Genomic DNA, 15,307 nt, shown 5'->3' with positions numbered 1-15,307 from the left:
AGCGTCACCAGTTCCAGTTAGGCCGAACTACTTGGTGAACCCCTTATATGAGCTACTCCGACATATTCAGAGCACAGGTCTATAAGGAGCAAATCACATCTAGGCAAAATAACATCAAGGTGAGCCTAGCGACACACACCAACATCTAAGAGCTTTCCATTAAGCGTGCATGCAATTCCTTGGGTTAGGCGACTGGAGATCACCGGCGTAGTAAAAGACGATCACATTACAAAAACAGGAGCATGCCAGTGTCGACAATTTGCGAAAAACGTTTCGCGAAATTTTCCGAAAAATTTCGAGCATTATGGAAGTACTTGCTAACACGAACAGCACTACCCCGCCAGGCAGTACCGCTGCTACACACGGTACTGATCCTGGACCGATTAGAAATAATCGGGTCAGAGCTATACGGATTCCGGGGGCTAGCAAAGTAATGCACGAGGTTAGAAGAAAATTGAGAGTCGCGAGTTGGAACGTGGGTAGTATGAACGGCCGAAGCTGTGAATTAGAAGAGATGATGAAGAGGAGGCGAGTGGACATCTTGTGCGTCCAAGAAACCAAGTGGCGAAACACTGGAAACAGAGCCCGTTTCTTAGACGTCAAGACAAAACAATACAAGATGTTCTACTACGGAACAGAGCAAGGTAGAAACGGAATCGGTGTCATCCTTGCGGAAAAGCTTCTTGGAAACGTTTTGGCTATTTCGAAGTCCAGTGACCGATTGATGTCTCTAAAACTGGTGATGGAAGGAAAGGTGTGGAATATAGTCAGTGCATATGCTCCCCAAATTGGATGTGAGCAGGTGGAAAAAGATGCATTCTGGCTAGACTTCCACAACCTCATTAAAGACATCCCAAAGGAAGAGCTTTTGTTTGTGGGTGGAGATTTAAATGGACATGTAGGGAACGGCAACGAAGACTATGAGGACTGCCATGGTGGCCTTGGATTCGGAGCTAGAAACCCTCCTGGCGAAGAAATTCTAAGCATGTGCAGGTCACATGGTCTTATAGTGTTGAATACCATGTTCATTAAACAAAGCCGACACCTTATCACTTATAGCAGCGGTGGAAATGAAACACAGATCGACTACCATCTGGTATCTAGTTTCATGAAGCCGCTAGTGAAAGACTGCAAAGTGATATTAGGAGAAGCGATCGCCCAGCAACACCGTCTCCTACTGACAGAATTTTTTATGGAGACGAAGGCGGCAAACAAACAAAGAGAGGCTACCGGAGGTATCAAGTGGTACAACCTGGAGAAGGAAACAGGCAATGCATTCATCTCTGTTATGAGAAAATTATCTGTGCGAGACCATCAGCAGATTACAAAACGAAGAGTGCAGAGTACAAAATATGTGGGACTCTCTGCAAAGAACTTGCTTGGTGAAGGCGAGGTCACTGCTAGGAACATCTAAAGGAAACTACCAACGGGAAAAAGAAACATGGTGGTGGAGCGATGAAGTCAAAGCAGTGATATCAAGGAAAAAGACCGCTTTCCAAGCTTGGTCCAAATGCCCCTCTCATAATAGAGATGAAAAAGCACGACTCGAAGTGGACTACAAGCGGTACAAGAAGGAAGCAAAGAAGAAATGCGCCCAGCATAAGGCAGAGAGTACGGAAAGCATGTATCGCGAGCTTGGGGAAATATCTGATCCAGCTGCTGATGCAAACCAGGCTCTCCAGGAACTGCGACATGCCAAGATGAACAAGGGTGCAGCTATCTTCAAAATTGCCGCTCAAAGGAGAAGGAATGCTCAGGAAATACGATCACCAAAGTTCATTAACGATGCTCAAGGCCTACTACTTGTGAATGACGACAAAATTCTCCACAGGTGGCGACAGTATTGTGACGAACTCCTAAATGAGCAATTTCCCAGGATTTACTTTCCAACAGCCGAACCTAATTTAGAAGAAGTACCCGACCTTACAGTCGAAGAAGTTAGTGTGGCGGTGAAAAACTCCAAGAAAGGAAAGGCGATTGGTCCAGACGAAATACCCTCTGAGTTCTGGAAGAAGATGGGAGACATTGGGTGTAAATGGCTCACGATTCTCATCTCCAAACTCATTAGCGGTGACCAAATGCCAAATCAGTGGAGAGAAAGTTTCCTTCTCCCAATCTACAAAGGAAAGGGGGACACACGAAACTGTGATAACTACCGATCGATTAAGCTGATGTCACACACCATGAAGATCGTTGAGCGGATTTTGGACGGCCGACTGCGAAAAATAATACGGCTGTCTGATGACCAGTGCGGGTTTGTCTCGGGTAAATCAACCACAGATGCCATATAGAGTTTAAGAATCCGAATGGAAAAACACCGTGATTCCTCAAGGGATTTGCATATTGTGCTGGTTGATTTCGAAAAGGCATTCGATAGACAACCACGAGATCTGATATGGGTGTCCCTGAGACAGCGAGGGGTTCCGGAAGTCTACGTGCGGATGATCAAGGACATGTACGAGGAAGTAAAAACGAAGGTAAAATGCCCCGCAGGAGTCACCGAAGAGTTCCCAATTAAAGTCGGTATGCACCAGGGAAGCGTCCTGAGTCCTTTGCTCTTTATCACCGTCCTTGACTTTCTGCTTGAAGAAAAAGTGACGGATCCGAAAGTGAGTCAGTTATTCTTTGCTGATGATGGCGCCATCATAAGTGAAGATCCAACATCCCTGCAACGAGCACTTGATGTATGGGTGGATGTTCTGGAGGGAAGTGGGTACCGGATAAGCGCGAAAAAGACAGAATATCTCTGCTGTCCATTTTCTGACCCAGACGGCCCTATTCCGGACATTTACCTGAATGGCACAACACTTCCCAAGTGCGAAAAGTTCAAATACCTTGGATCTATGATCAACAACCAAGCTTCTTGTGATGACGACATCAACCACCGAATAAGTGTAGGGTGGATGAAGTGGCGCGAAAACTCTGCCATCTTCTGTGATCGAAAAATGCCCCCTAAACTAAAAGGAAAGCTCTATACTGCAGTTGTTCGCCCAGCACTTACATACGGTTCACAATGTTGGACAATGTACAAAACGTATGAGAGTAAACTGACAGCAGCAGAGATGAAGATGCTTCGTATGACAGCAGGAGTAACAAAGATTGATCGAATAAGAAGCAAGAAAATCCGAGGAAGTCTTCACGTCAAAAATACCGTCTTGGATAAAATACAGCATGACCGTTTAAGCTGGTACTGTCATGTACAAAGAAGAAATCCTGAGAACCCAGTTCAAAAGGCGATCGCATACGACGTTCCAACGCAATCGCGAAGAAGAGGCAGGCCTAAGAACTCATGGAGAAGACAAATGCAACGACAACTGCATTCAGTTGGCCTTAGACATGGAACAATTCAAAATCGAGAAGCCTGCCGACGTTTCCTGAGGTCAACCCGGCGAACCCCACATGCGGAGCCGTAGTGTGAAGCAGTAGAGTGGGAGAGTTGTGACCCCATCCGAGATCATGACTATCGTCGATAATGGAGAAGAAGAAGATTAAAACTTGCCGATGTTGCCGTATTGTTTTTTAAAAAAATATTTTTTTTTAACAATATAGAGCGGGCGGCTGCAGAAACGCTCAACTCATCGAGCTAAAGAAAAATTCACTTTTGTAGTAAAAGATGACTCTGAGTAACTTCGAAAACCAGAGGTCTTCCCGTCCGCATCCTGGCAGGATTGGCGTAGCAGGGTGAAATCTGGTGCATTTTTTAGGCACCCTTCAACTCATCGAGCTAAAGAAAAAAATTGCCATGGTGGTCTTAGACTCAATTAGTGTATCAAAAAACCACAGGTCTTCCTTTCGGTAACCTGGCAGGAGTGGCGGTAGGGCGCATCAAAGTGGTCGATTTTTAGGGCCCTCCTAACTCATCGAGCTAAAAGATGAAATTGGTGTCAAATGAAAGGTAACAATGTCTTCTTTAATAATTCAGAGGTCTTCCTGGCCAAATCTTGGCAGTTTTTGCACGCGAACAGCTTTAAGGTTGGAAACGATGAAAATGAGTTTTTTGTTAAAGTCTTGTTTTTTGGTATGTAGACCGGTGATTTAAGAAATTGTTTTGTTAACAAATCAAAAATAACAACATGAATTTACTAAATCCATAAAAAAAATTAGGAATAGATTAAAAATTTCTAAAAATAGACCATTAGAATGTCAAAAAATACCTATATTTCTAAGCAATTGATCAAAAAGTATGCTCTGCATTTTTATAGTTATCGAACTTAAGTTAAAAAAAGATGCCAAATCGAACGTTAGAATGTCTACTTTTATATTTCAGAGGTCTTCCAAGTCAAAGCTTGGAAATTTGGTCACTTAGACCATTTTAAGACCCGATACTACTAACCTGATTTGATTTTTTTTTTCTGTGTTGACCGACTGTGGACCCTGGACTTGTCGAGCTAAGGGATGAAATTGGTAAAAAACGAAAGGATGGAGCTTCTTCTTATATAATTCAGAGGTCTGCCAAACCAAAAATTGGTAGTTTGGCCACGCAGTCTATATTAAGGTATACTCGATTTTCTTTCTTTTTTTGTGTTGCCCTTTTGTGCACGCGTCGAACCATCGAGATAGTTAAAAGACGAAATTGGTACCAAACGAAAGGTAAGAATGTCCTCTTTTCTAATTCAGAGGTCTTCCAAGCCAAAACTTGGCAGTTTGGTCATACTTGCAATTATAAGGTGTCAACATTTTTCTTTTTGTTTTTTTTTCTATTATGACGCGGTTGGGCGCGCGTCGAACTATTGAGTTAGTTAAAAGACGAAAATGGTGCCAAACGAAAGATAAGAACGTCCTCTTTCGTGATTCAGAGGTCTTCCAAGCCAAAACTTGGCAGTTTGGTCATACTTGCAATTATAAGGTGTCAACATTTTTCTTTTTGTTTTTTTTTCTATTATGACGCGGTTGGGCGCGCGTCGAACCATTGAGTTATTTAAAAGACGAAATTGGTGCCAAACGAAAGATAAGTACGTCCTCTTTCGTGATTCAGAGGTCTTCCAAGCCAAAACTTGGCAGTTTGGTCATACTTGCAATTATAAGGTGTCAACATTTTTCTTTTTGTTTTTTTTTCTATTATGACGCGGTTGGGCGCGCGTCGAACCATTGAGTTAGTTAAAAGACGAAATTGGTGCCAAACGAAAGATAAGTACGTCCTCTTTCGTGATTCAGAGGTCTTCCAAGCCAAAACTTGGCAGTTTGGTCATACTTGCAATTATAAGGTGTCAACATTTTTCTTTTTGTTTTTTTTTCTATTATGAGGCGGTTGGGAGCGCGTCGAACTATTGAGTTAGTTAAAAGACAAAAATGGTGCCAAACGAAAGATAAGAACGTCCTCTTTCGTGATTCAGAGGTCTTCCAAGCCAAAACTTGGCAGTTTGGTCATACTTGCAATTATAAGGTTGCAACATTTTTTTTTCTCTTTTTTTTTTTCTATGTTGACGCGGTTGGGCGCGCGTCGAACCACTGAGTTAGTTAAAAGACGAAAGATAAGAACGTCCTCTTTCGTGATTCAGAGGTCTTCCAAGCCAAAACTTGGCAGTTTGGTCATACTTGCAATTATAAGGTTGCAACATTCTTTTTTCTCTTTTTTTTTCTATGTTGACGCGGTTGGGCGCGCGTCGAACCATTGAGTTATTTAAAAGACGAAATTGGTGCCAAACGAAAGATAAGAACGTCCTCTTTCGGGATTCAGAGGTCTTTCAAGCCAAAACTTGGCAGTTTGGTCATACTTGCAATTATAAGGTTGCAACATTTTTTTTTTTCTTTTTTATGTTGACGCGGTTGGGAACGCGTCGAACCATCGAGATAGTTTAAAGACCAAAGTGGTTCCAAACAAAGGGTTGGAATGTTTTCTTACATAGAAAAGAGGTCTTCCAAGCCAAATTTTGGCAGTTTCTTTACGCAGAATATTTTAAGTTGACAACCTATTATTATCGCGATTTGGCTTGATTTTTCTGTGTTGACCGACAGGTGGACCCCATTTTATTTTCTCTTTTACTGACTGTGTTGAACGCTTGTGGTGTAGGGCCCCTGAAACCATTGAGCTAAAGGAAACAAATATTTTCTTATAGATTAAAAAACTGTAAAGGGATTTTCAAAAATTTATCAGATTCTTCTGAAGAATCAGATAAACTATCCTCACAATTATTTTCTTCTTCTTCTATTAGGATGGCTGGTTTAACTCGTGTTAATGCCCTCGAACCAAAGCGTTCAACACAGGCAGTAAAAAGAGAAAATAAAATGGGGTCCACCTGTCGGTCAACACAGAAAAATCAAGCCAAATCGCGATAATAATAGGTTGTCAACTTAAAATATTCTGCGTAAAGAAACTGCCAAAATTTGGCTTGGAAGACCTCTTTTCTATGTAAGAAAACATTCCAACCCTTTGTTTGGAACCACTTTGGTCTTTAAACTATCTCGATGGTTCGACGCGTTCCCAACCGCGTCAACATAAAAAAGAAAAAAAAAAATGTTGCAACCTTATAATTGCAAGTATGACCAAACTGCCAAGTTTTGGCTTGGAAGACCTCTGAATCACGAAAGAGGACGTTCTTATCTTTCGTTTGGCACCAATTTCGTCTTTTAACTAACTCAATGGTTCGAAGCGCGCCCAACCGCGTCAACATAGAAAAAAAAAGAGAAAAAAAATGTTGCAACCTTATAATTGCAAGTATGACCAAACTGCCAAGTTTTGGCTTGGAAGACCTCTGAATCACGAAAGAGGACGTTCTTATCTTTCGTTTGGCACCAATTTCGTCTTTTAACTAATTTAATGGTTCGACGCGCGCCCAACCGCGTCATAATAGAAAAAAAAACAAAAAGAAAAATGTTGACACCTTATAATTGCAAGTATGACCAAACTGCCAAGTTTTGGCTTGGAAGACCTCTGAATCACGAAAGAGGACGTACTTATCTTTCGTTTGGCACCAATTTCGTCTTTTAACTAACTCAATGGTTCGACGCGCGCCCAACCGCGTCATAATAGAAAAAAAAAACAAAAAGAAAAATGTTGACACCTTATAAATGCAAGTATGACCAAACTGCCAAGTTTTGGCTTGGAAGACCTCTGAATCACGAAAGAGGACGTACTTATCTTTCGTTTGGCACCAATTTCGTCTTTTAAATAACTCAATGGTTCGACGCGCGCCCAACCGCGTCATAATAGAAAAAAAAAACAAAAAGAAAAATGTTGACACCTTATAATTGCAAGTATGACCAAACTGCCAAGTTTTGGCTTGGAAGACCTCTGAATCACGAAAGAGGACGTTCTTATCTTTCGTTTGGCACCATTTTCGTCTTTTAACTAACTCAATAGTTCGACGCGCGCCCAACCGCGTCATAATAGAAAAAAAAAAAAACAAAAAGAAAAATGTTGACACCTTATAATTGCAAGTATGACCAAACTGCTAAGTTTTGGCTTGGAAGACCTCTGAATCACGAAAGAGGACGTACTTATCTTTCGTTTGGCACCAATTTCGTCTTTTAACTAACTCAATGGTTCGACGCGCGCCCAAACGCGTCATAATAGAAAAAAAAAACAAAAAGAAAAATGTTGACACCTTATAATTGCAAGTATGACCAAACTGCCAAGTTTTGGCTTGGAAGACCTCTGAATCACGAAAGAGGACGTACTTATCTTTCGTTTGGCACCAATTTCGTCTTTTAACTAACTCAATGGTTCGACGCGCGCCCAACCGCGTCATAATAGAAAAAAAAAACAAAAAGAAAAATGTTGACACCTTATAATTGCAAGTATGACCAAACTGCCAAGTTTTGGCTTGGAAGACCTCTGAATCACGAAAGAGGACGTACTTATCTTTCGTTTGGCACCAATTTCGTCTTTTAACTAACTCAATGGTTCGACGCGCGCCCAAACGCGTCATAATAGAAAAAAAAAACAAAAAGAAAAATGTTGACACCTTATAATTGCAAGTATGACCAAACTGCCAAGTTTTGGCTTGGAAGACCTCTGAATCACGAAAGAGGACGTACTTATCTTTCGTTTGGCACCAATTTCGTCTTTTAACTAACTCAATGGTTCGACGCGCGCCCAACCGCGTCATAATAGAAAAAAAAAACAAAAAGAAAAATGTTGACACCTTATAATTGCAAGTATGACCAAACTGCCAAGTTTTGGCTTGGAAGACCTCTGAATCACGAAAGAGGACGTACTTATCTTTCGTTTGGCACCAATTTCGTCTTTTAACTAACTCAATGGTTCGACGCGCGCCCAACCGCGTCATAATAGAAAAAAAAAACAAAAAGAAAAATGTTGACACCTTATAATTGCAAGTATGACCAAACTGCCAAGTTTTGGCTTGGAAGACCTCTGAATTAGAAAAGAGGACATTCTTACCTTTCGTTTGGTACCAATTTCGTCTTTTAACTATCTCGATGGTTCGACGCGTGCACAAAAGGGCAACACAAAAAAAGAAAGAAAATCGAGTATACCTTAATATAGACTGCGTGGCCAAACTACCAATTTTTGGTTTGGCAGACCTCTGAATTATATAAGAAGCTCCATCCTTTCGTTTTTTACCAATTTCATCCCTTAGCTCGACAAGTCCAGGGTCCACAGTCGGTCAACACAGAAAAAAAAAATCAAATCAGGTTAGTAGTATCGGGTCTTAAAATGGTCTAAGTGACCAAATTTCCAAGCTTTGACTTGGAAGACCTCTGAAATATAAAAGTAGACATTCTAACGTTCGATTTGGCATCTTTTTTTAACTTAAGTTCGATAACTATAAAAATGCAGAGCATACTTTTTGATCAATTGCTTAGAAATATAGGTATTTTTTGACATTCTAATGGTCTATTTTTAGAAATTTTTAATCTATTCCTAATTTTTTTTATGGATTTAGTAAATTCATGTTGTTATTTTTGATTTGTTAACAAAACAATTTCTTAAATCACCGGTCTACATACCAAAAAACAAGACTTTAACAAAAAACTCATTTTCATCGTTTCCAACCTTAAAGCTGTTCGCGTGCAAAAACTGCCAAGATTTGGCCAGGAAGACCTCTGAATTATTAAAGAAGACATTGTTACCTTTCATTTGACACCAATTTCATCTTTTAGCTCGATGAGTTAGGAGGGCCCTAAAAATCGACCACTTTGATGCGCCCTACCGCCACTCCTGCCAGGTTACCGAAAGGAAGACCTGTGGTTTTTTGCTACACTAATTGAGTCTAAGACCACCATGGCAATTTTTTTCTTTAGCTCGATGAGTTGAAGGGTGCCTAAAAAATGCACCCGATTTCACCCTGCTACGCCAATCCTGCCAGGATGCGGACGGGAAGACCTCTGGTTTTCGAAGTTACTCAGAGTCATCTTTTACTACAAAAGTGAATTTTTCTTTAGCTCGATGAGTTGAGCGTTTCTGCAGCCGCCGCCCGGTCTAATACCATTTTTTGCTTAAATTTTATAAAACAAATGATAGCAAAAGATTCTCTAGGTAATTTAAGGAAAAAAATATAAGGGAGTAAGGGACAATCTTCCATCGTTTGAGCGATAAATGCAATTTTCTCACAATCTGACTTCAAACACAAAAAAAATATTTTGAAAACAACGGCAGCACCGTTGAAATTGAAAATATAAGCCGGCAAATTGTGCAAGAACCAACCAGAATAACGAGGATATCACGTACTTTAATCGACTACGTCATTACTGACTTATTGACGGCCACAGCCAAAACCGACAGAGAACTTAAAATCTCTGACCATGAAACCCTTAAGATAGAATACGAATTGAAAAACAAAATAGAAAACACACGTAACGAGATTAAAATCAAAATTCTTCACTACAATAAAACATCATTTATAAATCAGTTGGGGAAAAGTGAAATGTTATTCAATAATTGCCATCCACGAGAAGGCGGACATATCTTCAGCAATGAAATACATGAAGTAATGAACAGTATGATGGTTTTTAAAGATGCATCGAAAACTTCAAATGAATGGTTCAATAATACTCTTATGCAGTTAAAACGCGAAAAAAATTTAAGATACCAAGAATTTTTACAAGACAGCAACAACGATACTTGGAAAAGATATTGTGGGTGCAGAAACAGGTATAAAAGTGAAATCGTTAAAGCTAAAAATTATAATATCAAACAAAAAATTGCTAATGCAGTTGATCAAAAAACCATGTGGAGTCATAAAATCGCACGTTTTAAATGAGAAAAAGCAATGTATTAAGAATGTATACTTTGACAACATAAGCGTTACGAAAAATGAAGAAATAGCTGAAAAGTTTAATGAATATTTTGTTAAAAGTGTGACAGAAATCAACGAGTCAATTCCATTCGTCCAATTCAGTCGAAGATCTAATTTTACAAACACCATATTTAAATTTAGATGTATATCGACAAGCGAGTTAAAAGATGTGTTAAAGTCGATGAACAACAAAAAAGACTTTAATTTCTTGAGCACGAACATAATCATGGATGCATTCAACATTACTGGTCCAATGCTTGTTAAAATTATTAATTTTTCAATGCTATCAGGACTCTTTCCTGAAACGTGGAAAGAATCTATAGTTACTCCTATCGAAAAAATAAAAGGAACTGACAAAAGCGAAAACTTCCGACCAATCAACGCTCTCCCAGTATACGAAAAGGTCATAGAAAAAATAGTTCATTCACAACTTGAAGATTATTTCGAAGAAAACAACTTGCTACTGGAGAACCAATCTGGTTTTCGAAAAAAACATTCATGCGAATCCGCACTAAATAATGTACTTGTAAGTTGGAAAGAGGAGATAGCTGAAAAAAAGTTTGTGTGTGCTGTTTTTCTCGACCTAAAAAGAGCTTTTGAGACAATAGACCGGAAAATACTATTAGATAAACTAAGGGGCTACGGTGTTAGAGAAGAAGAGCAGAAATGGTTTAACTCCTACCTATCCAACAGAACACAAAAAACATCAGTGAATGGAGTTTTGTCAAACAGCGTCGAAACAGTTTACGGAGTTCCCCAGGGATCGATTTTAGGCGCACTGCTATTCATCATATACATCAACGACATCAAAGAAGTTATTATCCATTCTCAAATTGTGCTTTTTGCCGATGATGCACTTATTTTCATATCGGGAAAAAACGCCGAAGATTGCACCAAACATTTACAAGAAGACCTCAAAAGAATCAGCGAATGGTTGAAAGCTAACAAATTAAAACTCAATGTGGCGAAATCGAAGTGTATGGCCTTAAAATATAACATCGTCTTGAACCTGGAGATTGACAACGAAAAAATAGAACAAGTGCAAATAATTAAATATTTAGGTATATTTATAGATAGCAAATTAAAGTTTAATATGCATATTGATTATTTAGTCAAAAAAATATTTAAAAAAATGGATTTTTTAACAGAATAAGAAACAAACTATCTGTAATGTGTGCAATCAATATTTATAATGTAATGATAAAACCTCACTTCGAGTATTGTTCGTCAATTTTGTATCTTTGTTCTAATTCAGAATTGTTGAAATTACAACGGTTACAAAACAAATCTATGCGAATCATTCTTAAATGTAGCCGTTTTACCTCTATAAGAACAATGCTTGAGATGCTTCAATGGATGAATGTAAAGCAAAGAATTTTTGTTAATGTATTATGTTTTGTGTTTAAAATTAAAAACAATTTACTGCCTAATTATTTAAGTAAATATTTGAGATATGTTGGCCAATCGCAGCCTTATGAGCTAAGAAATAGAGAAGATTTTAGACTTCCTCATTATGTAGATAATATTACACAAAATAGCATTTTGTATAAAGGTTGTCGTTTATTCAATTCACTTCCTCATGAAGCTAAAAATGAAACAAACTTCAAAAATTTTAAAAGATATGTAACTGAATTCATCAAATGTAACTATACTTAAGAATGTAAAAATTGTATATATGTACATAGAATTTAAGTTTAATATTATTATAAATTTGGAATTTTAATAGCAGAGTTCTGCTAAATAAATAAATAAACTAAACCTACAATATTTTAAAATACATTTTTAAAAAGCCAGAAGCTCATTCTTATCTCTTAAATTTAAATCCACTAAATTTAATTAAGAGATTTTGAAAAAATGATCCTCAAACTCAGAATTAAAAAAAAAAATGTTATTAAAAAAATTTAAAATGACTTTTTTCCAAACTTTTTTTAATAAAATATGAATTTATTTAAAAAAAATGTTTGGGCATTCCGAAGCAGAAATGGTAATATATATCACACTTCTGAAAAAAAAAATTAAAAATTACTTCAATTTCAATGGGTTTTTTTTGATAAAAACTGAATTTTTGCATTGAAATAATTGATTTTCTCAAAAAGACCTTGGCAAATAAGAACTTTAAACTTTTGCTATTTAATTTTCAACAAAAAGGGCTATTGAATGAATAAAACATAACTTTATATTTAAATGTTGAATGTTTGTAGAAAAAGTATTAAATAAATCCCTCTAACTCGAATTTCTCTCTAACTCGAACCGATTTTCGAGTCCCGGGAAAGTTCGACTTAAAGGGAGCCGACTGTACTCTTTTTTATAAACCGTAATACATATTGACATTTCCTTTTATAATTTCAAATCATAATAAATGTGGCCAAAAACAATTGAAAATAAATGCATTTTATATTACGAAAAAGTTTTAAAAACGACATGTTAAAATTTTATAAATAATTTTTTTTTTCAAAATCTGAATTCAATTACCATTCTTTCAAAAGCCCTTCATTCAATTAACTCAATTTTAATTTAACAAATGTGACTAAGCTTCTAGCTTTTTAAAAATGTATACATATTTTAATATTGTAGGTGTTGCCGTTGTGTTCAAATATTGTTTTTTTTTGTGCTTGAAGTCAATTAATAAGAAAATTACATCTATCGCTTGAACGATTGAAGATTGTCCGTCTTTCCCATATATTTGTTTCCTTGAATTTCCTAGACAATCAATTAATTTATGAAATTTAAGAAAAATTTTTGAAAAAAAATTTTTTTTGTTCAAAAAAATCTTCAATTAAATTTGAAAAATCAAAACGGCAACACCGGCAATTTTTAATCTATAGACTTTAAAGTATTTTTAATTACCGACTTTTGAAAAAGAAGATCATTTTTGAGCTTGAGATACTCCTCTAAATATTGTATATCAGAAAACAAGTTCGAAGTAGCTTACTTGAAACTTAGTCAGCCTTCGTGCAACAAGCACTTAACCTATTACTTATCCAAATTAAAATTTGTATTTTGTTCATCATGGAATAGCCCCAAAGATTAGTTGCTTATATTGTCCATGTGAAGAAAACAATTGAGAATTCAATTTACATAAAGGAGAATGGGCAAATTTGTATGAGAGTTGGACGTTACGCGGACATTAATGAATTTGTTATTTTATGATGTTATGAAGCCTTACATATGTTTTGCAGAAGTTTTTTCCTTGTGACGTACTTCAGAAACGGATAAAATGCGTTTTTGCATTTAACACTTTATGCAGATTGTCGCTATGTTGTAACTTTAATATGTATTTTAAGTGCATATTATGATACTCAGTCATTTTCCCTGACTCTGAAGACCTTGATCTTGAATATCCAACCACTAGAACCCAATCTATTAGCTTTTTTAAACAACAATTTCAAACCTATTTTGAGTTTTGTTGTTCAATTTTTTGTTAGTTTGAATAGTTTGAAAAACTGTCGAACAAAAACAAAAGTGGTTGCCTTGAAAATCTTGTATTATGCGTTCTATTAGTCGGATTTACAAGATCAATGTCTTCAGAGTCAGGGAAAATGACTGAGCTTCATATTATATATTTAAAATAAAAACATAGTTGAATTTTTCCTTCACACATTAAACGATGCATTAATAATGCTAATACTGCAATATCTTGCATTCTTAAAGCAATACAGCGAAACCTCCAATGTAAAAGTTTTTCCTAAGCTATAGCTCTTTGATTTGATACCAATTTCATTAATGGCCGCTCAACGTCCAAAATGCCCATTCTCCTTTACTTTAAAAAAAAAAATATCTAGAACGTAAAAAAGAATGGATTGAATTGGTATTTTATTCATTTTCTTCATCTGATTTTTGTTTTATAAACCAATTTATTTATTTATGAATAACTTATTTAATACCAGAAGGTTCACCCATCTTGTTTAGCAGATTAAGCGCATTTACTAAGTCATAATTCTTTTTTATATTAAAGAGTAGACAGTATAAATATATAACCAATAAAACAAAATTCCATTCCACTTACGCCTTTTTGATATGGCTCCTCCAGCATGGCTTCTATATCAAAATCATCAGCCATTTTACTGAAGATTATATCCAACTTTTATTGAGTTTTATTCAAAAATATATTTTTGTTTTTCGATTTCTGCACAAATCTATTGTATAGAAGCAGAAAAGTATTGCTAACACACAATCCAAATTTCGAAATTCTTTAGATACAAATTAAACAACAAAAATAATGCGCGAATTGAACCAAGTAGAGTAATGCAAAATCTGTATGAGTGGGCCATAAACAAAAAATACCAAGACTGGAAACTTTCGTACGTCTTTCCCCCCAAAACCCTTTTGTGTACAGTGTTGTCTGTGAATATATGTGAAAGCCACCACGTTGGTAAATGACGTTAACACGCACACATTTATAGATTCACGACATTCACCACACATCGGACAAGAACACAACGATAGGTTCACGACATTCGACACACCTCGCAGCTTGTTGGCAAACGTCAGTTGACCGCCTAGTTTCCAGTCTTGGTATTTTTTGTTTATGGTGTACAGTGCTGTTTGTGAATATATGTGAAAGCCACCACGTTGGTTAATGACGTAAACACGCACAAATTTATAGATTCACAGCATTCACCACACATCGAACACAAACCCAACGATAGATTCACGACATTCACCACACCCTGCAGCTTGTAGGCAAACGTCATTAGACCGGAGTGGGCCATCGACAAACTATCCCTTCAAGCAAGAAAACGGAGCTCATTTTTGACACTCCGACCTCAAAACGCAAAATACTAGGTCAGCTATTACACGAAGCCTCAAGAGGCTTGACTCTTTTTTCTAATTTTCTTTTGATAACACTGGTCAACAAAATTGAACTTTTTTTTTGCCACAAGAACCAAGATATACTTTTCTAGTATTTTTTGGGATGCTGAATCCGAATCTGAAGTCAGAAAAATTTGATTGGCCTCCGTTTTTGAGATATTACCGTTATAAAATGCTTAAAAACGTCATTTTGGTAGCTTTCGATCTTCTGTTTTTATGTGGGGTAATTCATTATAAACAAATTTGTACCGATGATTATAAGAACAGATATTCTTCTTTCAAAAACTGTTTTAATT

At 36.9% G+C, this 15,307-nt stretch overlaps 1 protein-coding gene across 1 annotated transcript in view; it reads right to left on the bottom strand.

Annotated features, from left to right (window-relative positions):
* The window catches only part of LOC129918192 (RNA-binding protein 39), a 163,346-nt gene extending 148,873 nt beyond the window's left edge, over positions 1-14,473 (bottom strand). The window contains exon 1 of the mRNA XM_056002273.1: positions 14,206-14,473. Within this exon, the coding sequence (XP_055858248.1) occupies positions 14,206-14,259 (54 nt within the window). The 5' untranslated portion in view covers positions 14,260-14,473. The remainder of the gene's footprint in view (positions 1-14,205) is intronic.
* Between the last annotated feature and the right edge of the window lie 834 nt (positions 14,474-15,307).

Source organism: Episyrphus balteatus, chromosome 1, assembly GCF_945859705.1.
Source record: "Episyrphus balteatus chromosome 1, idEpiBalt1.1, whole genome shotgun sequence".
Lineage (NCBI taxonomy): Eukaryota > Metazoa > Arthropoda > Insecta > Diptera > Syrphidae > Episyrphus > Episyrphus balteatus.
This window is presented reverse-complemented; position numbering and strand designations above follow the sequence as displayed.